Here is a 25,516-nt window from a genome sequence, read left to right as displayed (position 1 = left end):
GCTGCCGCGATATTGCTGGAATATTGCTAAGAGCAGAGTAAAACGCTCTGAATCTCGGCACTTTATACCTCGTCACCCTTGATGTCGTTATTATATACCTCGTCACTCTGGACCTCGCAATTATATCTCATTACTCTATCTAACTACACTTGTAATATATAACTGTACACTCGCTACTTCGCGTTACGTCAGTCCGGATTGTCGAGGTTTCCCTGTAGTCAGTACGTGTAACTTGGTGTGACACAGTGCAGGACAGAGTACACTTACGGTTCAGTGTTATTAAGAAGTATTGAAGTACGTTGCAGAGTTGTATTTTGTGTGTATTTTACAGTAGCCACCTTGTTATCTGGTCCCATTCAGCAAACCGATTCTGTCTCCGTGACAAATTCAGGAAAAAAATTGTCCCTATTCTCCACACTGATTAACTACTCACCATGCTTAACAAGTTTATTGTCATCATAAAGTGGGGTTCAGTGGGTTTAATAACACGTAAGAGCAACAAACGCGTGCTGTAATGATCACTGACTCAGGGGGCAGTTCAAAAGTTGGGTGTCGGATTACAATAATTATTCTAATTTCTTAAGTTGGGGGCTTGGGGTGGGGGATAACAGGTCTGCACGTTTGGGGATGGGGGATAACAGATCTGCACGTTTGGGGGTGGAGGAAATCAGGTCTGCACATTTCCATCCGACCAAAGCCACTTTTCCGCCTGTTTACAGTTGAAGTCAATGAACAGTATCTCAAGTCATATTTTAATTCTGGAAATAAACAGCATCAGTGTCGTTGGTACAAGACGAGGTCAAACACAAGAAAGATCGTGCCACGGCAGCTCGTGCGTTGGTATTGCGCCACAACGTCTGTTGATAAAATACACATATGCACAGGGACGGTGAATATTTTATATCTTTCTTATGAAAGTCGGAAAGTCGCTCTGAAAATTACACAATTAATGCTGGTATTGATTTCGCTTTTCCTATATTTTCATTTTAAATTAATTGTTTTAATGATCATTATTTTGTTTATTTTATTATTAATTAATATTATTAATTTATTTATTTCCGGGGGTGGGTGGGGGGTGGGGTTGGCGATGGAGGCGTGGGGGGTGGTTGTGTGTTGTGTATTGGGCTACAAAAGGTACTCTTAATTATCATTATGTTGTTTATTTTATTTTTAATTAATATTATTTATTTATTTACAAAACGTAAACTCTTTTTTCCGTCACGGAACTGTTGAACTGCTCCCTTAATAGAGTTATGAAATAACTAAAGCACCTTTATACAACCTTTCATACCACATTTCATTAGAGTCCAGCCAAGCGGTTCATGCAACACTATCGGTGTATGCAGGAACACATTTGTAGGTTGTTCATCACGGCGCTCAATGGACAGTGGCGGGGCTTTATGGACGAGTAGAAGGGCAATAATGGAGTCGAAATGATGTTTTCTGGGCACAATGGAACTACTGATTTCCTTAAACTGAGCAATATGTTTGATGAGTAACCAAGTAGGCGGGTTACCCGGTGCAGCTTTTTAAACCTGCTCACAAAAGGAAAACGCTTGTGAAAAACCGGACTGGTGCATTTTTTATGATAGTTTTAATGTCTGCTGCTTGCAGTTAAAATATGAGTTACCAGAGTGGATGGTGCGTGTTGTTAAGATGCGTTCCAAAATGTAAACAAACGTAACCTGCCGCTGTATATTACGCTCCCTGTCTCTTGTATATTAACTTTGTTCGTAATTGGCGAGTTTCCAAGTGCTTGCCATTAAAATTCTCTGTTGTGATCTGGAATCCACATGTGCGCTTATGTTGTGATTGAGCTTCACTAGAGTTCGTCGTTAAATATTAAGTAACACTGTTATGTCTGAAATACATTAAACGCGAATGAGTGAGTTAGTATGGTTTTACGCCGCTTCGCTTTTAGCAATATTCTAGCAATGTCACCGCGGGTGACACCAGAAATGGGCTTCAAACATTGTGCCCATGTCGGGGTATACGCGAATGAAAACTGCGTTCTAACTGCATGACTGTTCGATCTGATAAGTCAGTTGTATGTACAAACCGTAGCTGTAGACTCGTGGTACATAACGCATTGTTTGTTTGTCTGTTTATTTGTAAATGACAAAAAATTGTTAATAAACATTGTGAGGCGTGTTTATAATAATTATAACATGTAAAGTCGATTAATCTTTTGCGTGTATATGTACTAAGTTATATCCATCCATAACAAAACGAACGTTATGCTCGTGAGTTTGTTATGCTGGGGCAGTTTGGAGTTATATATTTGACATTGTTTGTTACTGTACTTGAAACTAAAATAAGACAGCGTGGGTAGTTTCAATCGACAATGTACCCCGTGAGGACCCGGGTTAAAATAGGTCTTCAGCAACCCATTCTTGTCGTAAGAGGCGACTAACGGGATCGGGCGGTCAGACCGACATGGTTGATGCATGTCATCGTATTCCATCATTGACAGATCTCCGTATTATGGCTGGAAAATTGCAGCGTTAAACAACACACAAACAAACCAAGAACCTGGTCCCGACTTGTGTAGTGACTTATGAGGCCGATACGAACAGTGTGTGAGTGAGTATTCCGGTTATACCACGGCGTGTCAGCTTAATGTGGGAGGAAAGCCCGAAGTGATGCAAGTCTCAGAAGTTTACCACTTTGGTTAAACTCACGAGCGCTGGTATGGTGCTGACAAACCTAGAAACATAATCGGGGCGAATCGGGATTCTGGTGTGCCCAAGGGAGGCAACTCTGCACAGCGAATTGCGGCGCCTTAGACGACTTGGCGACCATGCTTCCTGAACGAGCAGTCACACCCCGACATGCCAGCTTGTGGAGGTAACGTTCAGGGTAACGTTCAAGTTTCCCATTTGGGTGAAACCCACCAACATGAATAAAGTGCTGACAGACCTAAACTAATTTCATTTGAATCTTGGCTGATTCTAGCTTCATCCCTTGTCACAGTGGAACACCGATGGCATTGTATAACTTTTAAAAACACAACATAATTTCAAACAGAATGCTTATAGTTGCCACAACACAAAACATTTTTTTTAAAATACCAGATAATTTCCACTCCTGGGGCAAGGCAATGCGTTTATATATATACACGAACAATATCGTATTAACTATACACCAAACAACCCTTCTTGAAGTGTTTATCAACGTCAGCTCAACACACTTAAGGTAGGATCGTTATTCCTACGACAAGCACTTAGAAATACGTTCACAAAGGTGTTTACAACTAGCATCACAGAGGGGTTTTATGCTTTAGAGTGTAACATCGCGTTCTCTGTATTCACAGACATGCAGCTATTGATGTTTTTATATGATTAAACTGCAAAATGTCATTAAGCATTCTACCCCTTGTGACGGTAGTCCTGCTCTGACAAAGGGACGTTTTCGGAGCATAATCCACGGGTTGACGATGCCCAAGTCCAAAGAAGCCATTTGAAGTATAACACTGTCGACGACAAACACCTTCTCGTTTAAATTTTAATTTATGAACAAGCACCTGCGGCTCAGTGACTCACCCTGCTGTCGTCAACACACAATGCCAGATCAATATAGATGAAGTCTTTTTGCCGCATCGTTATCATGGATGCGCTGGTGCGACACAAACGATAATGGAAATGTGGACACCGTTGATTATCTGCATGGATGGGTTTAATTTGCATTAAACGTCATATCTTTGATGCAACAGTTCGTCTGTTTATTCGTGATGGGTTGTAGATTTCACCACACTCATCTCTGCGGGGGTACCAGAATGCTGTCACGTGACCCGTCAAATATGAATAATTATGATTTGAAGTAGATCGGGGTAAAGGGACACAGGTTAAGGACGACAAAAAGGTACCCTCTGACTTAACCACTTTGTAAAACAGGAACGTGGTGTTGTATTGAAACTGAAAACATAGAATAAATCGACTTCAAAGGGAGAGTAGACAATATGACACCTTTCTTGCATTCCGCTTAAAGGGTGTCGGGCCGGGAAGTCGAAAATCTATTTACCAGTAGTACCGGAAAGGCGAATGGAGGGGTAAGGGACTGGGGACCGAGAAGGCGAATGAAAAGATCAGTGATGTGTACCCTCGTTATGTATACAACGGACACTTATACATTGAGGACACTGGGGTGTTGGGATACGGAAAAGTGAAGAAAGAGATAAAAATTGAACTCAGAGAATGTGATTACTAACTTCCATTGAAATCGTGAGACGGAAAAATAAACCAGGGACGCAGAACAAACAACAACCTTGAAGGATGGCATCATCACCTGAACAAGAGCGCCCCGAAGACTCACCCTAACATCTTCGAGGTAGTGAATCTTCTGAAACGTGAACAATCTCTAACAGAAGTGAGGGTTGAGCAGCTAGGCGCTCACCCAAGAGCACCTGCTCGGAAGAGAAAATACCGAGTGATTGACTCTAGACTCCGTGCCTTGAAAGAAGATCTGTTGAACCAGTTGACGACAACAATGGACTACACTGACGATGTGGCAGATCTACTGCACTGGGAATGAACTGAATTATTACATAAATGATAAAATGTATGTCTATATACATCTTCAAATACATGCATGATATATGATATGTCATACTATACTTGTAATATATTGACTTTGTTGCCCAGATTAAATAGTGTCCTCATTTCATTGGTGTTTTCTTTGTAATTAACAAGTACCGGGAAGGCGATCACCTGCCATAATAAGAATTTTTGTGATGACCGGGACTTTAAGCGGTTATGGGCCGGGAAGGCGAAAATTAATCCCTCAGAGTTAGAAATTACGTTCGCCCTCCCGGCCCATAACCGCTTAAAGTAGCGATACTTATGCAACGACGTGGAGGGTGAAAGCGAAGGGGGTACAGGTTGGGGGGGAGGGAGGGGGAGGGGGGTATTACGTTCACACATGAAATGACGCATTGTAACGACTTATGTTAATAAAATTATCTTTAATTTGAATTTAAACTTCCTAGTCTGGAACAATGCATGTCCTGTTCTGTTCGTATTTGAATAGATCTGATAAAGTTTATGGGAAACATATTAGTTTTATAGGGTATTATATAACTGATGTGTAAACTGCTGACTTCTTATTTAGACATAATGTTAGTGCTGTGTTGTTGGTCAATCAAACAAGCCGGTTAAATATAATGGCTGGTTACAAGATTTTTCTTACAGACATGTCTCAAATGAAAGAGGTTTTCCACGACGGCCTGGGAGAATCGATACGTCATCTGTATACGTTGTGACAGTCTGGTCAGGTCAGATTAGATAGTTGGAAATCTTGGTGGTTACCCAACCAATACTCCCAATCTCAGTTATGGTCGACAAACGATACGAAGTCTGTTATGATCATAAGCAATTCAGGAAACAACTTGATAAAAATGGCAAATGCATGACTGATAAAAAAAACCCATAAATTGTACATAATAAAGCGTATTACTTACTATTGACAAAATCTCTCAATTTTTCTCTGATAACCGAGCAGGTCTTTTCATCGCCCTTGAACTTGACCTTCTTGGCGTTAAGGGTACAACTTCCGGTTTTGGCAACGTAATGGATGGTGAATGAATCCTGGTTTTCCTTCAGCTGCTTGACCCTCTTGCTGACGGCCAACATCCAGTCAAGGGGTATACTACCTGAAAAGTGCACAGAACTCATTAAAAGGACAATCATAATATCCAATCCTGCAGTGCATCAGAACCGATTCATTTCAAATATTATACAAGGTGGGGTTGTGGAAGGAAAACGTTGGAGCCTGAGAAAAGGTGGTTGATATGAACAACATCCCTTGCCGTAGGGTTACCGTGACATGCAGATGACCGAGACTGACCACACGGTCCATTTTAATCTCCTCTTAAGACAAGCTCATTTTTGAAGTCCATTTTGACCAAGTTTTTGATAGTGTAACATGCTGTTAAAAACTTTGACAAAGTTTTTGACGGACTTTGATGAAATAGAAACCAGATCCTATTTCTCGTCAAACATGGATCAAAGTTTGATGACGTTGATTTAATATAGCCAATCAGAATGCAAGGAACATTTACTCCTTTTCAACCAGAAGTGCACAGCCATTCTCGTGACCAAATATGTCTACCTTTGTCTACCCCGACTCTGTCTTTTCAACATAACAATACAACAACATAACATTTACGTCAGGAGCATCAATCTTGGCAAGATAATTCCTGCCAAAACTTTGACGGCCTGTCAAAAACTTTGATGAGTGTAAACAGTCCAACTTGGACCAAGAAAACTTGGGTCAAAGGTTTCTTTGACCAAGTTTTTTATCAAAGATTTTGATAGTGTAACGGGGGCTTTAGTCTAACCCAGAAGCACACTGTGTCTTTGCCCCATAGCAACGTCCGTGGGTTAGTTTAAAATTGTGAACGTCAAGGACGAGCTCATTAACCTTACATGAAGTGATATATACTGTTAAAAAAGCATTAAACCAAACTCAAATGGTTTTGGAAACCAAATAAAGTGTGGGCGAAAGAAAGGTTATCCTCCACTTTCGGACTAACAAAATAACGCTTTGTCATGTTATGTCCTATCCGACAGATTTTTCAACAAGATAATGATACGGCCCATCCTCAATTCAACAGGTTTCAAATTAAGTTTGTGACATGGTTATTATAAGTTGTTTCAAGTCGGGAAACACCGATGGCCGAGTCTTCTAAGGCGCCTCAGTTTGCTGTGCAGGGTTGCATCCCTTGGGCAAGCCAGATACATATAACGTTGGTTTGAATCCCCGTACGCCCCGATTATGTGTCTAGGTTGGACAGTTTGCTCGTGGGTTTCACTGAAGTGGTAAACGTCTAATACATAGATCACTACAGACCTTCCTCCTTTCACTGGAATACTGTTAAAGCCGGCGTTAAGCCTATCTCGTCCACTCACTTCATTCAGGATGGGATTAAGGATATATTCCATCCAGATAAGCAATGATACTCAACCCGGTTTTACAAAGAATTCAAATTTAAAACGTGTATTATGCCTTCCAATTTACATGTTATCTGATATGCTACAGGGTCTAGGACAAAGGTGTTGTTTTGGACCTGACAGGAATTTCTTTGTAATTGTAATCCACCTGTACAGTTTTTGGAATACTGAATGTAAATGATGAAATTATATGCGAGAGAACGTGCATATGCATAAACCACTCAATTCCGAGACACGTATTGTGTAAAGCTTGAATAAGTGAGATCCCTCGATACTTCTTGGTGTCTCATGACAACACATACATATTTACTCGAGTGAGTTGGGTTTCATCGTGAATACCAATTCGTTAGTTATATAACGGCAATTGTCTATGAGGAGAAAAGTCCTAAGTGATTAAAGTGAAAGACGGTTACAAGAATGGTAAAACATGGCAAGTACATGTGTATAATTGTGCAGCGGGGTGGCCCAGTGGTTAAAGCACTCACTCGACAGGAAAGTCCGAGTTCCACTTTGGTACAATGTGTGAAGTCCATTCTTTGTTTCCCTTGCCGTGATATGGTTGGATTTTTTATAAAAGCCGCGTAAAACTTAACACCAAATTTATGGAATATCACAGCAGACACCGGGAAATGGCTTCAGCCATTATTTGTTTGATTTGTTTGTTGTTTAACGCCGCACTAAGCAATATACCAGCTATATGAAAGAGGTCTGTCACAAATCGAGTCTGGGTCAGACAAAAAGTTAGTGATATCATGAGCATCGATCTACGCAATTGGGATACGATAACATGCATCAGACAAGTCATCGAGTCTGACTAGCCACAGTCGCAAGCAAAGTCGCCTTTTACGGAAAGCATGGCTTGCTGAAGACCTATTCTAACCCGGATCTTCACGGCTCCTTTAAACATTAACTCATGTCGGGAATCGAACGCGGGTCTTCCCCGTAAGGAGCGAACGCTTTAACCACTAGGCCACCCGACCGCCCAACGAGTCAGTGGTGGACGGTTAACGAATCATTTCATATTATCGCGTCCATCTATACGACCTAAAATGTATATGCATTTGGAAAACTCGTACCTGAAACGTGGTCTGTTACTATCCATACCATCAGATTCGACCTGCTGTATTACCATGCGAATGTATGAGCTGTTCACTGATGTCGTATTTACACACCCTTAACCACATGCGCGCGGTACTTGGGGCATATTATTCTTAGGAATACTCACGAGGATATGTCTCAATTACCACTTTTTTTATCGTACACCAAACAGGGGAATTCCACACTTCTACGTGATATTCGACAATGCATTTTCTTTTATATATTTGTACATCTTAGTCAGAGATGATCTGCAGGTGTTACTTTACATAATTATCTTGGACCAAAAAATATCAAAAACAAATACTCTCCGTTTCTACATTCTAAATAAACATGATTTTATCGTTGACCGCGCTTATTTAAATTTATCATTAACAGTTGTGTGAATCACGTATTCGTGATAAGGACTTGCGGGGTATTTACTACTTGAAGTTCCTGGAATTGCTTCAATTTCCCCGCCCCAACCTCAATTCTTCAGTGTATTTTTTTATCCATTCTGTTATGATATAATCCCTTGACCCCTTCGCTAACACTGCTTCGGTTTCAGCCCGATTCGAATGGTAGGACTTAGAAATAGCTTTAAACCAATATAGTTTCATGAAGAAAGAAATTCTGTGCTAAGTTAGAGATGGCGGCGGGAACGTCACTTCAAACGTACGTATGGTGAGTACAGAATGGTGAGTATAGTGAGTGAGTGAGTTGAGGTTAACGCCGCTTTTAACAGTATTCCAGTTATATCGCGGCGTGTCAGCTAAATGTGGGAGGAAAGCCCGAAGTGATGAAGGTCTTAGACGTTTACCTCTTCGGTGAAACCCACGAGCACGGGTATGGTGCTGACAAACCGAGAAACATAATCGTGGCGAACCGGGATTCGAATCCACAATCATAGGTTTCTGGCGTGTCCAAGGGACGCAACTCTGCACAGCGGATTGCGGCGCCCTAGACGACTGGGCCACCCGTGCCCCCTGAGTGGTGAGTATAACACCCTGGGCAATCGAAGATGCCCCTCCCCCATCGTTTATTAAAGGGTCGTTCTCAAGGATTTCGCGCAAAGGCCAAGTAGACCAGAATGTTCAGAATTATGCTACGTCTAAATTTAGACACATGAGATATTGAAAGTCCTTGGCCTACAAGCCCGAGTTTGTGGCGTAGCAGCATCAAGTGGGACGATAACTCTTGTAGGGGTTCTTGTACGGTGACGATAAACCAAAGATATTAATCGCGTCGCGTCTTGGATTCGAGCCCATGAATAGCGGATCCTGGCACGGCCGAGGAAAACAACTCTGCACAGCGAGTTGCATTGACACACATGCCTCCCAAAGATGGAAAGAACGTAAAATACGTTATATCTACCTCATCGAGGAAACATGGCTTCCTAGGACAAAAACTTACGATTAACCCAACAGCACCAAGGCCCAACAAAAGTCAAGAGGAAGAATTATGGATTAGAAACACAGGTATCCGGGGCACAACAAAGGGTCGTGAGTGAGATAAACGGTGAACAATATCACGACTTGAACATCAGGGGCCGACCAACCCATGTTTGACAATGGGGCCGACCAACCCATGTTTGACAATGAGGCCAGAGGGGGTACAACTTCATTTACATATTATGGGAACACAGGTGGTTCAGACTCCACCAAGGATATAAGCCTCAAAATGTCATTAAGCACAATAGGTTTTTAGCTACATTTTCATGCTTTCTAGGTGCAATCGTGGCGAAGAAATGCGCCCACAGCATTCAGTGTATAGGCACAAACGGATGTGCTTGCCCAGATCAAAGGGCACCAATGAAGAGTGACACAACTGTTGATGTTGATGCTTAAACCTTATAAAAGGATGTTGAAGACCATGATTATGCATACTATAAACGAAGACGTTCACGAATCAATAATGAACAACTACGGTCATTTTAGTACATTAGTAGATCAAAGTCCGTAAGTAGTTGAGTGAGTGCGCGTTTTACCCCAACGCAAAACTGCAGCTATGTCTCAGCCAGACAACCAAGTGGTTGTCAGCATGAGTACGACCCGTGTCGTGGCCAGATATTTTAATCAACCGATCCTCATTTTAGCCAGTTCCTTATGCAGGTATGGGTAGTTTGGCTACTTTGGTAGCCCTCTGGGATCAAACAGTAGGAGATTGTGTATACTAAGGACGCACTGCCAAACAGATGACGGTAGCAGAGGGTTGCCAGATCGGAATCTGACCCCCACCCTAGCAAGCTCCCGACCCCCTGTCACAATATACATTGACACGTAGGGGGTGACAGCAAGGACATAAATCTTACATCAGTAACATGAAAGTGTCATTAGAACTATCAAGCCAACAAAGTAGTGATTTATCAATTTCCCAAATCCTTCTACCTCAATACGCCTCCTTACAAGCTTCATGAATAATTCAGACTCGCCGCACATGTGGTAATTTGTTGAGAAGATCGCACTAAAGGGATCATCCCCTGAACAGCTCTAATACGTTTCTCGACCACAATGCTGACTTGATTTATGTGTCCTAAGTCACCTGTACTGTCATATCCAGCCGTGTTGCTATCTGGGAATGTTTTTCCTATTTCCTTCTATGGCGCAGCTGGTTCCTACCCAAAAGGTCAAGATGTGACACTTGAATGACTACAGGTGGATCTCGACTCTAGATTGATACTTCGTCACGAGACAGGGACTTGGTGTGTCATGGTGTTGTGTACATCATAATGGCGTGTGTGGCCATTAGTGTCTTACAAATACATGCAGGTAACCCGAAGCCTTGCTTTGTACGTCGTCAGTGTGAAATGTGGAAAGCCTGAAGTTTAGACCTACTTCTTCAGGTTTTTCAGCCATTTGCAGTTGTATGTTTATTGGAGATGTGATCCGAGAGGCTGCTGTTAAAGTCGCCAGATGAAGATTGTTTTCAACTTCTGAGATACGCGAAAGCAGACCAATGTTTAAAAGATGTTCATTTAGTGCAACAATTTTCTTCTCTGAGGCGACAGTTTTCTGTTCTCGGGTGTATAGTGAACCTCGGCAGAGGTTCATGATCTCAAATGTTTCGACGAGTGTTGATATACATTTATATTAGTTCAAAAGAGACGATTGTAAGATTCCGTTTAACCCCTCAAACATATTCTTCCAACTTTTCCAGTCGGGTCAGAATTGGTCTTCAGCAACCTATTCTTGTTGTAAGAGGCGACTAACGGGATCGGGTGGTCAGGCTCGCTGATTTGGTTGATGCATTTAATCGTATCCCATTTGCATGGATCGATGCTCATTATATCAATTACTGGATTGTCTGGTCCAGACACAATTATTAACAGACCGCCGTCATATAGCTGGAATATTGCTGAGTGTGGGGTTAAATAACAAACAAACAACGTTTCAAGTTTGTAAACAGTAAAAAACATTATGTTTCTTGTGTGTAAAAAGTACTGCTAACTAGTCTAAGTCGCAGACATTCGCAAAGTATTTTCATTGTGACACCATGGCAACCGAATACTCACAGTGTACTGCAAAGCATTATGCTGCAATTGTGCAGAGTTGCGTCCCTTGGACAAGCCAGAAACCTATGATTGTGGGTTCGAATCCCGGTTCGCCACGATTATGTTTCTAGGTTTGTCAGCACCATACCCGTGCTCGTGGGTTTCACCGAAGTGTTAAACGTCTAAGACCTGCATCACTTCGGGCTTTCCTCCCACATTAAGCTTTCACGCCGCGATATAACTGGAATACTGTTAAAAGCGGCGTTAAACCCAACTCACTCACCCAAGCGATATCTCCGGTGGAAGCCAGTTTTGTATGATAATACCTGATACTGACCGGTAAGTATATATTGGACCCGAAAAGGACGAGTCAGCACAAAGACACTTTTTGACACAACGGAAATGTCAAAAGTTAACGAAGACTGCATTAACGGCATGAACATAAACAGACATGTTAAAGTGGTTGACAACTAGCCTTTTTTTGTTACACACATTTACAGGTCTTTTTTCTGATGGCATGTTCAAGTTTCACAATGCTTAAAACGACCGAAAAAGGCCGATTTTTAAACTTTAGGAAAAAATGTAATCTTGCATAAGCAAGTCTGTGACCGAAGATATATTTTATCCATGTTTGTACTGTCTTTATCTGCATCTAAGAAAGGCGGGTTGGGTCATAGACTTGCTCATGGTCAAATATTTGAATAAGCTGCATGAAAAACTAAAAACATCCTTTTTGACACATTTTAGCCTTATGCATACATATTAGTGTCCTTGTAAGTCCATGGCATGCATCTGTCAAAAATAAACAAAGTCTTGTTCTCAGACATATTAACATATCTTAAAACGTTCATAAAAATTGTAAATGTTTTGCTTATTGGTCCAAAAAGGTCATATTTTCCCTTTATGATAACAAGCATAATCGAGGGTGTATAATGTAACTGAAATTTCATGCTGTTCATGACTGGGTCATGTTTGGTATTCCGCACTCTTTGATATTCCAGCTATATGACGGCGGCCTGTAAATAATCGAGATTGGACCAAACAATCCAGTGACTAAAATTATGGGCAACGCCGTCGGCGTACCTTGCCACGCCATCAGTCAAGTCACCGAGCGTGACCACCCTATCCATTGAGTCGCCTCTTGGGGACCTTTGTAATCCGGAATCCCCTGGGAATCAATGGGATGCTGGGGACACAGTTTATCCCGGGTCCCCGCGGGCCCCCTTTTGGATAAGGTTGGTTGGTTGGTTTCTTGTTTAACGCCACACGCAGCAATATTTCAGCTATATGGCGGCGGTCTGGAAATATTCAAGTCTGGACCAGGCAATCCATTGATTAATATCATGAGCATCGATCCACGCAATTGGGATCGATGGCACGCATCAACCAAGTCAGCGAGCCTGTCCACCCGATCCCGTTAGTCGCCTCTTACGACAAGCATAGTCGCCTTTACGGCAAGCGTGGGTTGCTGATGACCTATTCCACCCCGGATCTTCACGGGTCTTTTGGATAAGGATGCACAAGGTCGAAAAGAAAGTGATCGGCACTTTTTAGTAGTTTTTTCTAATGCTTCAGGCAGATATACAACCCCCCGGGGGAACACTGCAGTGGTATGAGTATTCCGGTCGATTGAGGCACAGCTTTTCGCTGTACGGAGTTGCGGGCCTTAGCTGCCAGGTAATCTGGACCAACTTGCGCAAAGGGATTATGACAATAAGACCATTGTTAGTCAATGTTATACTTTGTAGGTTCGTAGCGCTAAGATTGGTTTGTGCAATTAGACGCAGGTCGTGGGTTCCAATAAGTTTCGACCCGTAAATGGTCCATGGTTTGTCACACTCGGAAATGGGACTGTCAATCCAGTCGTTTTTGTGTAGGACATACACAACGCTGCAACGGACCTGCTTGAAAGTGTAAACACGGGCTGAGGTTTAGGTGTTTGTTGTTTAACACCAAACTTGGCAATGTTCCAGCTCTATGACGACGGCTTGTAAATAATCGTATTTGGACCAGACGTAAAACTCCGGGGTAGAATAGCTCTTCAGCAACCCGTACTTGCCGCAAAAGGCGACTATGCTTGTCGCAAGAGGCGACTAACGGGATCGGGTGGTCAGGCTCGCTGACTTGGTTGATGCATGTCACCGTTTCCCAATTGAGTGGATTGATGCTCATGATATCAATCACTGGATTGTCAGGTCAAGACTCGATTATTTACAGACCGCCGTCATACAGCTGGAATATTGCTGAGAGCGGCGTTAAACAACAAACAATCACTCAATCAAGTGATTGGTATTGTTAGCAACGATCGACGCTGTCGGGGAACGGAAACTCCAGCCTGACCACCCGAGTCTGACCACGAGATCCGATATATCGCCTCTAGAATTCCAACAATTTTCAGGATTCAAACCCGAAAACGAAATTCGGTAGAGGCTGAGGAAGACAACACAAAATTCCTGCCGTTTTTGTATTGATCTATAAGTCCTTATTGAACTTTTCGTTTCCATAAAATAGAATGTACGTATCTGATGGTACGAAGTTAAGTTACCTACTTTTAATTTAATTATCTTTCAGCACAATATTGGCTGACATTTCTCAAGGTTAACCCGGCAGTCTGTTCTTGGTATTGACACAACAGAATATATGATTATGATTGAGTGAGGTAGTGAGTAGGATTGTACGCCTCTTTTAGCAATATTCCAGCAATATCTCGTCGATGGGGGACACCACAAATGGGCTTCACACATTGAACCCTTGTTGGGAATCGAACCCGGGTCTACGGAAAGACGAGCGAACACTTCAACCAATAGGCTACCCCACCGCCCCATATATATGATTATCACCCCACCACTACTGCTTCAGCTATGACTACCGAGAAACTGCTTCATATTGCATTGATGTATTGATGATATGTTTTAAGTCACGACATTGCTGATGCGACACCAAATCTTAACTCACTCTCGCTCACTGCTGCTACCTGCATCCCCATCGATGATGAGTGAGTGAGTTAGTGAGTGATTTTGGTTTACGCCGCTTTTAACAATATTCCAGCAATATCACGGCGGGGAACATCAGAAATGGGCGTCACACATTGTACCCATGAGGCCGCTTTGTACAGTATTTCAGTTAAATTACTGCCTGTCAGCAGTCCTAGGTGACTTGACATAATTCAGACGATTATCTCTTAAAGGAAATCCACTGGTGCTGACAAACCTAGAAACATAATCAGGGCGAATCTGGGATTCGAACCCACGCCATTAAGTTTCTCCACGTCCAGTGGCACCAACTGTGCATAGCAACACCGTCAACACCATGGGCACGCATGCTCCGTTGCACTTGGAAGATTTAGCACAATGCCGTGGTTTATGAGCAAATATATTTTTGGAAAATATTCAAAAAATCTTCATTCTTCAGCCAAGATACACATTGTGAACCATGTTTGCACATTATTTTAATATATATCTGACATCTTATAAGTTATTTTCTCAACCAAAGGTAGTACTAAGTCATTATTTCTTTGTTTTCTTTTACATTTCTAATGACCGACCGCAGAGTATGGAGAAGGAAACACACACAATTATAAGGAAGCGCCGCTTGGAAATGTAACCTGTACTCCTGACGCCACCAGATGAACCTGGCTTAGTTAATGGCGACCATTAAGGCAACAGGAATGTTTCATGCACCTTGTGTTTCAACCGTAATCTCAAATGGAATGGCGGAGATGAATATTGGATATTACGACGCGAACAAACAGAAACACTGCATGAACCTGCGAAATCTGCTGGGATTAAAGATTGCCATCAAAAGCAAATTGGAATATTAATACATCATAGGTCAAACATAAAGACGCTCAACCTCTCGCCACCCTTTCCGGGTTCATCATACAGATCAGATTTACTTGTAACTAAATATTCTCGTCACCGACGCGTTAGAGATGTCCGTGTCTATTCGTAAGACACGGGATGGGTTAAAATGGTAATTATTCTGCTATTTTGTTGTATAATAATGAGGGTGGAAATGCTGTTTTATGCCACAGTCAGCAGTATTTTAGCTAATTCAGGGCATGTAAATAACCCCTACCAGAATGAAATACAGTAGTTGACATACGGCTAAAAACCAACGTCCACACCGTTGGGTGTTATGACACACAATCAGCCATTGCTACCATCCGATCCTCATTGTGCATTCGCTCTTTTGACAAACATGGACTTCTTTTACCCGGAATTCCTACAGGCTCGTTTTGCAAGAGAAGATGAGGATGAAATGTATTTAACTGTGATTCTTTTATTGTAGAATAGGGACATATGTTGTTGTTTTTAAATTACTAAATCTGAATTTGCTGAAACGTTCTGTGTAAGCCACCTTCTCGGGGCAAAGGAGTTAACTGACTATATAAGTTCATTTTTTCCCCTTGCAGAACTAGGCTGAAATTTCGAGGTTATATTTTGGCTGGACTAACGAGTCTATGCATAGTCCAATCAAATTCGCGTAACGAAATCGGCATTCGATTGCAGTATTTGCAAAACATGTGTACCGTCAACGTGGCGTTGACAGATATTTTCCAAATCTTTTCATGTTTTAAATCAATGTGCTCAAGTAACTTTATTCACCTCTCTATGTAAACCCCGATTTATTACAATATAGATCTTGATTACCCATCAGATCGTCTTGATTGGGCGCGGCCATTTTGTTTAAAGCAAATGCAAGTAAATATGATAGTTGGAATCTGATTGGTCAATAGGAGGGACATGCAAGGGACATAACCCGTAATGGTGGCGCTACGATCGAGCCACGAAATTCCAAGCTAGCAAAGGTGGAAACTGGACTGTTATAGTCAGTTAACTGCCTTGCCTCTGGAAGATGGTGTAAGTGGGTATATTTAAGCGACACCAACCACCAGGGAGGTTCTGGGGTGAGTGAGTTAGTGGTCAGCAATATTCTAGTTGCATCGTGACGGTCTATAAACAATATTATGGTCAGGGAACTACATGGTTGATTGTATGAGCAATGGTCCAGGTTGGCACGGTGACATGTCAGTCAGGTCACACGTTTTTAACAACCAGATCCGAGATTAAAACAAGTATTGGGTACTGAAAACCTGTTCTGACCCGGAATCCACAAGAAAGTTATTGTTTGATCCCTTTAAACAGAGACAAGGCGTCTCTTAAAATGTGTGCACTACTTTGCCCTCTGAATCCAAATCAGCGAATATCGATGGATGTTTCATCTGAAGAGCGCGCCATTTTACCTAAATTGCTTCCCGTATATTTTGCCGAGTCTGCCTCGTTTTGAACGTCGCCAGGAATATGCATGAGTAATCCCCTATATCCGTGTCAATAGCAATCTCATTAGAATGAGATCTTTACACCGATACATACCTCTCTGCGTGAAGATCTGACGACTTCCTCAGGAAGTTGCGTCAGATGAACTTTCCCATCAGTTAATCTATATTCTCGGTACGAGCTCGCAAATCATTCAGGCCAACATACATGTATCTGATTTCTGTATCTCGAAAACGAACAAAAATGACAACTTCCGAATGTAGATAAATAAGACCGCGCCATAAACTTATGGATATCGTATACACCATGTCGTTTCTGAGCATCAACACTCATGAGGGCGTACCATGAAAGGACTATTTGTGTTGGTTATATTTGTACAAATCGAAATTTCCGAATCGAAGAGTAAAGAAATGAAGACGAATAACAAAATAAGGCTGACATCCGATTGGTTTAAGAACCCATGAATCTTCATTTAGATTGGGCAGTCAAAGGTCGCAGAAGGTTCAACTGATGTTACGTCAGATATACAGAGGAAGCGTTTTTGAAGATAGGACATTAATGAGATTGTAAGGAAAATTTGAGGCTGCTGAACGGGGTGAGTGAGTTAATAAAACGCTACGCAGCTATTTCGCTTAGTGACCCAATTCAAGGTGATTCCGTGTGCATAGCAGATCTAAGGGTACTTAAAGCTTATCGTACGAGACGACTGTAACGTGGTTCGGGTGGGGTCTGTGAGTGACCTGGCTGCTTCGAACCGAGTTATTCAGCGTCATTCGAGTGACCGCGTTTAGCCAGAAGGAAAACACATCTTGATACAATGGAAACATCCTTTGCTATACCAGACGCCCAAGAGAGAGTTAGTATTGTCATAAACACCATCCGCTGCGATTAGCATTGGACATTTAGTCGAAATAATGAATGAAGGTTTTAATTTCCTATCAAGCTACCGATATTGCCTTAATTTAGTAAAGTAATTGATCTTTGTGTTTGTTTGTTTGCTTGTTGTGTAACTCAAGCGGCCTGTGAATAATCGAGTCTGAACCCGACAAACCAGTGATTGATATCAACAGCAAAGATATACGCAGTCAGAGTACGATGCCGTGCAATCAACCAAGATATAGAGTCCGATACATTAAGTTATCTCTTAGGACAAGCATAGGTTACTGGGAACCCGGAATCCCCACTGAGACAATAAGAATTAAATATACAACTCTGCCTGTTGAAGTATCCGGGTGTCCCAGTTCATCCGATGGGGAAAGGGCACCCGGAAGTGCATTGCGGTAATGTTCACACTTTGTGATGGGTGTCTCCCCGTTACCTCCTCTCCGCATATATTTAATAAAACAATTACCAGTCTCATTCCCTTCTCAACTCTATCAGTCTATATTCAACCTCCTCAGCTCTAGCCGCCTATTATTCCCCCCCTTCTCAACTCTATCAGTCTATATTCACCCCTCCTCAGCTCTGGCCGTCAATATTCAACCCCTCTTCAGCTCTGGCCGTCAATATTCACCCCCTCCTCAGCTCTAGCCGTCAATATTCACCCCCTTCTCAACTCTAGCCTCCTATATTCACCCCCTTCTCAACTCTATCAGTCTATATTCACCCCTCCTCAGCTCTAGCCGTCTATATTTACCCCCTCCTCAGCTCTGGCCGCCTATGTCACCCCCCACCCCCTCCTCAGCTCTAGCCGTCTATATTTACCCCATCCTCAGCTTTAGCCGCCTATACACCCCCACCCCCTCCTCAACTCTGGCCGTCTATATTCACCCCCACCTCAGCTCTAGCCGTCTATATTCACCCCTCCTCAGCTCTAGCCGCCTATACCCCCTCTCCTCAGCTCTGGCCGTCTATATTCACCCCCACCTCAGCTTTAGCCGTCTATATTCACACCCTCCTCAACTCTAACCGTCTATATTCACCCCCTCCTCAGCTCTAGCCGCCTATTTCCACCACCTCCTCAGCTCTAGCCGTCTTTATTCACTCTTCCTCAGCTCCAGCCGTGTATATTCACCCTCTCCTCAGCTCTAACCGTCTATATTCACCCCCACCTCAGCTCTGGCCGTCAATATTCACCCCTCCTCAGCTCTGGTCGCCTATACCCCCTCTCCTCAGCTCTAGCCGTCTATATTCACACCCTCCTCAACTCTAGCCGTCTATATTCACCCCTTCCTCAGCTCTAGCCGTCTTTATTCACTCTTCCTCAGCTCCAGTCGTGTATATTCACCCTCTCCTCAGCTCTAGCCGTCTATATTCACCCCCTCCTCAGCTCTAGCCGTCTTTATTCACTCTCCTCAGCTCTGGCCGTCTATATTCACCCCCACCTCAGCTTTAGCCGTCTATATTTACACCCTCCTCAACTCTAGCCGTCTATATTCACCCCCTTCTCAGCTCTGGCCGACTATATACACCCCCTCCTCAGCTCTAGCCGCCTAAATTCCCCCCCCCCCCCCCCCCTCAGCCCTAGCCGTCTATATTCACCCATCCTCAGCTCTAGCCGCCTATACCCCCTCTCCTCAGCTCTGGCCGTCTATATCCACTCCCACCTCAGCTTTAGGCTTCTATATTCACACCCTCCTCAACTCAAGCCGTCTATATTCACCCCCTCCTCTAGCCGCCTATTTTCACCCCTCCTCAGCTCTGGCCGTCTATATCCCCCCCCCCCCCCCCCCCCCCTCCTCAGCTCTAGCCGTCTATATTCACCCTCTCCTCCGTTCTGGCCATCTATATACCCCCCCCCCCCCACACACACACACTCCTCAGCTCTAGCCGTCTATATTCACCCTCTCCTCAGCTCTAGCCGTCTATATTCACCCCCACCTCAGCTCTTGCCGTCTATATTACCCCCTCCTCAGCTCTGGCCGTCTATATTACCCCCTCCTCAGCTCTAGCCGTCTATATTCACCCCCACCTCAGCTCTGGCCGTCTATATTACCCCCTCCTCAGCTCTAGCCGTCTATATTCACCCTCTCCTCCGTTCTGGCCATCTATATCCCCCCTCTCCTCAGCTCTAGCCGTCTATATTCACCCCCCACCTCAGCTCTTCACCCCCTCCTCAGCTCTTGCCGTCTATATTACCCCCTCCTCAGCTCTTGCCGTCTATATTCACCCGCTCCTCAGCTCTAGCCGTCTATATTTATCCCCCTCCTCAGCTCTGGCCGTCTATATTGACCCCTCCTCAGCTCTAGCCGTCTATATTCATCCCCCTCCTCAGCTCTAGCGGTCAATATTCACCCCTCCTCAGCTCTAGCCGTCTACATTCACCCCCTCCTCAGCTCTAGCGGTCTATATTCGTCCCCCTCCTCAGCTCTAGCCGTCTATATTCACCGTTCCTCATCTCTCGTACCTGAAAGGGTTCCTTTATGCTCGAATGATCCTTCAGAGAAGTATTTCTATTTAACCTCTTGCATAACTTTATTTCGGACACTATTTGTTTTTTTGGGGTCCTCATTATAACCCGCTCGATTGCAAAGAAACTTCGACATAAGTGAATATTTGGGTTTAAATGAAAAGCTACAGGTATGTTAAGTCAATGGAAACAATCAGAGTGTCAAGACGTCTGAATACGAGCGTAGATGTATGAATAAGAACAAGAAGATAGCTCATGTAGAGTGAGTAATATCGAATTACGGAGGTTTGTCAAGTTAGCTGCCTTGGATATATCGATTTGACAAGTGGATATCACACTAAAATACATGTAAATAATCTATCGTTAACAGTGTAAACAGTACAAAGTGGATATACTTGGATCTAATGCATCGTAATTTGAAATCATATATAGTTTAATGTTTTATCTGTTAAATTGACAGCCCTCTGCCCGAGGGAACTATTTCCATAAGGGCCAAGTGAGTATTGTTTTACGCCGCTATTAGCAATATTCCAGCATTATCGCGGCAGGGGACACCAGAAATGGGCTTCATACGTTGTACCGATGTGGGGAATCGAACTAAAGTCTTCGACATGACGAGCAAACGCTTTAACCACTAGGCCACCCCCACCCCTCATAACGCGTACGTGGACCGACGTGCATATCGGGAAGCACATACTAGATGCAATATTAGTGCTTTTGTTATGAAACTGGTAATTCTGTCACAGCCCGAGATAACACCTGCATTTACAGCTGAGCGGGGATTTTGCCTTTCAAGCACTGCATGATATGTATACATTGCTAAACCGTTCACAATGTTGATATTGGTCTATTAAACAACGCTTAATACCCTTCATTCAAGTACTTCCATGTGGGATTCTCCAAGTACAAAGGGCTGTTAAGTGCAATGAAGACTATTAGTGTATTAGGCATTCACTAGAGATGCTTCAGGGTGGTTTATAAAGTGCAGGTCTTTTATTCTTGGTTAAACATTCCTTTGAAAGAAGTCTATTTTCGGTGGTATGTTTTCTTCGAGGAGAAGTTATGGTGCTTCAACTGCTAAGCAATCAGGTCTGGTTTTCTCTCTGTTGAATTAATGATGCTTTCGTAAACTGGGATGTACTCACAGCTATGACTAACCAGGTCATGGTGGTGATAGGCCACGTCATGTCTGTGTACATACACGACCGCAGCCCCGATGACTCGTCATGGGCAGGTGGTAACCCTACCTTTACCGTTTTACCGGGTCTTAGGGTGTGTGGTCACCATGGCCTCGAATTGGGTAAGATAAACGCACGGTCTGGTACACTGGTAAATAAAAGGCTACATGTTTCTTGTTGAGGGTGGGTGCGGGGTATGGAGGTGGTGTATTAGAGCAAACCAGTGACTGAAAGTATGCTCACCGATACACGCCAGGGGGGATGATGTCGCGAACACAGACAAGCCAGAGATATTGACCACCTCACCTGGTCCCTGTTTTAGTCAGCTCTTACGGCAGGCATTGGGTGTTGGGGATCGATTCTGTATGAGTCACCGAAGTTTGTTTGTTTGTTTGGCTTTCTTTATGCACTCAGCAATACTCCATGTATATGACTGCGGCTGTATATAATCGAGTCTGGACAAGACAATCCATTGAGCAACGGCCCACGATTATCAACTCTCTGCTCCATTGACCTACTGCTCCGTCATTATCTTCACCAAGGACCTTAACTTCAAGGATCTTAACTACTCAGATGTGTTGACCTACAGTAGCCCTGCTATCCGGTAGTAAATGCATACCCTCTAGGACATTGAGATTATCAACTCTCTGCTCCATTGACCTACTGCTCCGTCATTATCTTCACCAAGGACCTTAACTTCAAGGACCTTAACTACTCAGATGTGTTGACCTATAGTAGCCCTGCTATCCGGTAGTAAATGCATACCCTCTAGGACATTGAGATTATCAACTCTCTGCTCCAATGACCTACTGCTCCGTCATTATCTTCACCAAGGACCTTAACTTCAAGGACCTTAACTACTCAGATGTGTTGACCTATAGTAGCCCCGCTATCCGGTAGTAGATGCATACCCTCTAGGACATTGAGATTATCAACTCTCTGCTCCATTGACCTACTGTAACTCTGCGGTAGTAAACGCGTACCCGAAATGGGAAGGAATATGATGTTGTGTTCAAAGTTTGCATCGAAGGGTGGTGAGAAAGAAATGTAGTGTTCCCTGCGATCCGGGCGACAGCGCAGTCGAGCTCCATTGAACAGCAGCCATGACACATACTGTTGTAATTAGTTGAAGTATTTATCATATATTTACTAAGGTTATGCTAACCTACATCAACAACATCTAAATAATCGATCGCGAGTATTCACATGTGCAATGTACAGTAATCTAGATCTAGACAGATCCACCTGGATCTTATACGTTGTTGAATCCTTTGAATTATTCAACACATACGCACTTCAATTTGAATCTGTACATTCTTAGAAACTAGAATTCTGAAAGCGTTTGCCATGAAACCTGAACCCTATTAACTCCCCAGATGGACGAAGAAATTATAACTTAAAGGTCACGGCAAATGTTAAAGTCATGGTCACGGTAATATATTCTATTATCGACACTCTGCTTGTCTCTAACTACGGCGAACTCGATATAAAGTAAACTACGGTTATAATGAACTCAAAGGGGACCACTAATCGTAGTTCGTAATAACCGTAGTTCGTTATAAGAATATTAACAGCATATATACAACAAATGGCCGGGACTAAAAATAAGTTCTTTAAAAGCGTGTTCGTAGTTTACAGTATTTTGATTGCTGCGCGGGACATCAAAAGCAAAACAACAACAAAACAAACAAGCAAACAAAAGCAACAATCTTATTATTGAAATACTTGTGTATATTCATGTCTGTAGAATAGATCCCACACCCAACACAGAACCATTCTAAATATGTCAGTAAGTAGTGTTCATTGAGTGATGTCCGCTGTGGACAGTATTTCAGTATTTCGGGATGCCCGACGTCATGCAGGTCGTAGTTTATATACCACGTTTATAAAAAAGACGACTACGGGTATGCTGACAAACCAAGAATCAATTTTCAAGTTGAATCTCGGATTCGAACCCATTAGCATAGGATCCTGGCACGACTAAGACACACAACTCTCCGAGTTTCTACACCTCAGACGACTGGGTCACTTGTGCCCGTCAGTAGTATTCACGCCTGCTCTTAATAAGTGTGTATCTGTTTAGATCATTTTTCGGAAATATATTATCGGATATTTATCGAATACCAGTATACCAGCTCGCTCAACATTGAAAATAATCTTCGACACTATCAAAATATAAGGATCACCATGAATAAACCGAGGTACCTTAAATCTATTGCTTATGGAATAACGTAGAGAGCAGATGTTTAGATATATCCGGCGATATGGATATAGAACAGTAGCTGTCAATATTTGTTTTAAACATTAGGGTCACTTCAACATGACCACAGAATAACGATGGGAGGAGAGTGTATTCTTTTAATAACCTGGGTTCTGTGTCGTGTAAACATAATGTATCGATATGATTTATACCCAGATGTTTCTCTGTGCACTGGAACTGCATATGTTCTTGATGATGGTGTTTTACACAATCTACCGCAGATATGTTAAACCTGAACTGTTAACTTGACAGTGAAGTCTACTTTAATACAGTTTAGCACGAGAAAAGTCTACGTACTGATCTGAAGCTTACAAAGCAAAGTGGCTATCTGCATGTTAATATCGACATTAGCTATCATTGCTATCTATTGACATCTTTGAATGGTACCTCGGTGTCGTCCCACCGCAAATGTTTAAATAATGTAAACACGCCACGCTCGACCCGTTCTCGAACATGCTACCATTGAAGTCACACATTTAGCAAATATGAATTTAAGTAGCGAATGTTTAACAAGATAACACATGACTAGTTAGCAATGGTCATGTGACAGTTGGAAGCCATCTTGAAAAGAAATCGCTTAAGCGTTTGTATACAAACATAGTCTATAAATAACACCTTTAGCATTGATATTGAAATGCTGGCCGAGAGATGATCTGGGGGACTGTCATGATGTAGGTTTAAGTAGCGTTTGTTGAAGGTCACTTACCCATATTCCAGATGTTCGTGAAGCCATTGTCTGCCTCCTTTTCATTTCTGGGTTTAACTCTGTATATGAACTCTGTGTCTGTTAAAACAACCTGATGTTGGAGACCATCTTTCTGTAGCTCGCAATGTAGCATGTTGCTCGTCTTATACAATATGGCATGTGAACCTGTTTGAATCCTTGACCTGTTCTTGGTATTTAATCGGGCGAAAAAAATCGTCTATTCAACCATCAGTTATACTCTGGCCTTCAAGCATGAACTCGGTCGGGAAATGCTGGTATCGCTCATAAGTGAACGATAAACACGTTAAAAGCGGTTTAGGTGAAAGAGATATTTGGTTCAAGTTGACTTACTTGGAATAATGCATCGCTATGTCAGTCACAGTTTAAATTCGGTCCCCTAAAACGTAATTACCCATAGAGGAGCGGAAACACAATAGAACGTCAATGCCTCTTTCTTCTTCACCATAGAGAAGGCTGGGGATCACCGATATATTTTGTGAAGGTGATATGGTTGACTTGCGCCTGTTTGCTCTGACTTCTTAGACAAAATTTCCAAGGCTTGGACGTTCATCCATGTACGGTAAACTATGCAATTACATTCACTCTGGATTGAAATATGCCCGCAGCACAGCCGTATCCGATACAGATGTCGTCTGCCGGAATGTCGTCTGCTCGCGAAGACGTAGCCGCAAGAAGCTCGTGCTGCATGCTTTTGTTGTTAATTTCACTCACACCCACCAGATTCCATGGGTTCGGATGTCACGCCTTGTCCCATCGCCAAGAATGTTACATGTCTCACCCACACAATATAAGGGGTGGATTCACCCGGAGCAACACGACAGTGGTCGCGGACCTGGGTTATTACCGGGTGTCTGAGATGTATTAGGATGGTGATCTGTGATATTTTTCACTTTAAAAAAATGTATCGGTTCTATTGTACTGCCCATGTGCAGCTGCAGATTCAGTGAGTTACCCCCCGGCAAATATTTCTCGAACAAACTGTTATAACCTTCTGAAGAGCAGGGGTGTTTTTACACATAGGCATCACATCGTTCAGAGCACGGCGGTGTCAGCAAAACAATAAAACTGTGTGATATTAAGATGGCTGTGGTTATAAAGTTATTTTATGACTTAAAACCCAATTTCTACACACCCTTTGAGAGTAGATGCAATCATTCTTGTAAGATCAAGAGCATTTCTACATCGTAAATGTGCTAATGGAAAAAAACAAAT

At 42.8% G+C, this 25,516-nt stretch overlaps 1 protein-coding gene across 1 annotated transcript in view; it reads right to left on the bottom strand.

Moving 5' to 3' along the window:
- Positions 1-24,576, bottom strand: part of LOC139479777 (ceramide kinase-like) — a 35,026-nt gene extending 10,450 nt beyond the window's left edge. Inside the window, exons 1-2 of the mRNA XM_071262649.1 lie at positions 24,284-24,576; positions 5,456-5,647 (exon numbers count right to left, since the gene is read on the bottom strand). Of these exons, the coding sequence (XP_071118750.1) occupies positions 5,456-5,647; positions 24,284-24,416 (325 nt within the window). The 5' untranslated portion in view covers positions 24,417-24,576. The remainder of the gene's footprint in view (positions 1-5,455; positions 5,648-24,283) is intronic.
- Positions 24,577-25,516: the final 940 nt, after the last annotated feature.

Source organism: Haliotis cracherodii, unplaced genomic scaffold (genome assembly GCF_022045235.1).
Source record: "Haliotis cracherodii isolate W230 unplaced genomic scaffold, xgHalCrac1.p SCAF_4, whole genome shotgun sequence".
Lineage (NCBI taxonomy): Eukaryota > Metazoa > Mollusca > Gastropoda > Lepetellida > Haliotidae > Haliotis > Haliotis cracherodii.
Note: the sequence above shows the minus strand (reverse complement) of the source record. Positions and strands in the feature narration are given on the sequence as shown.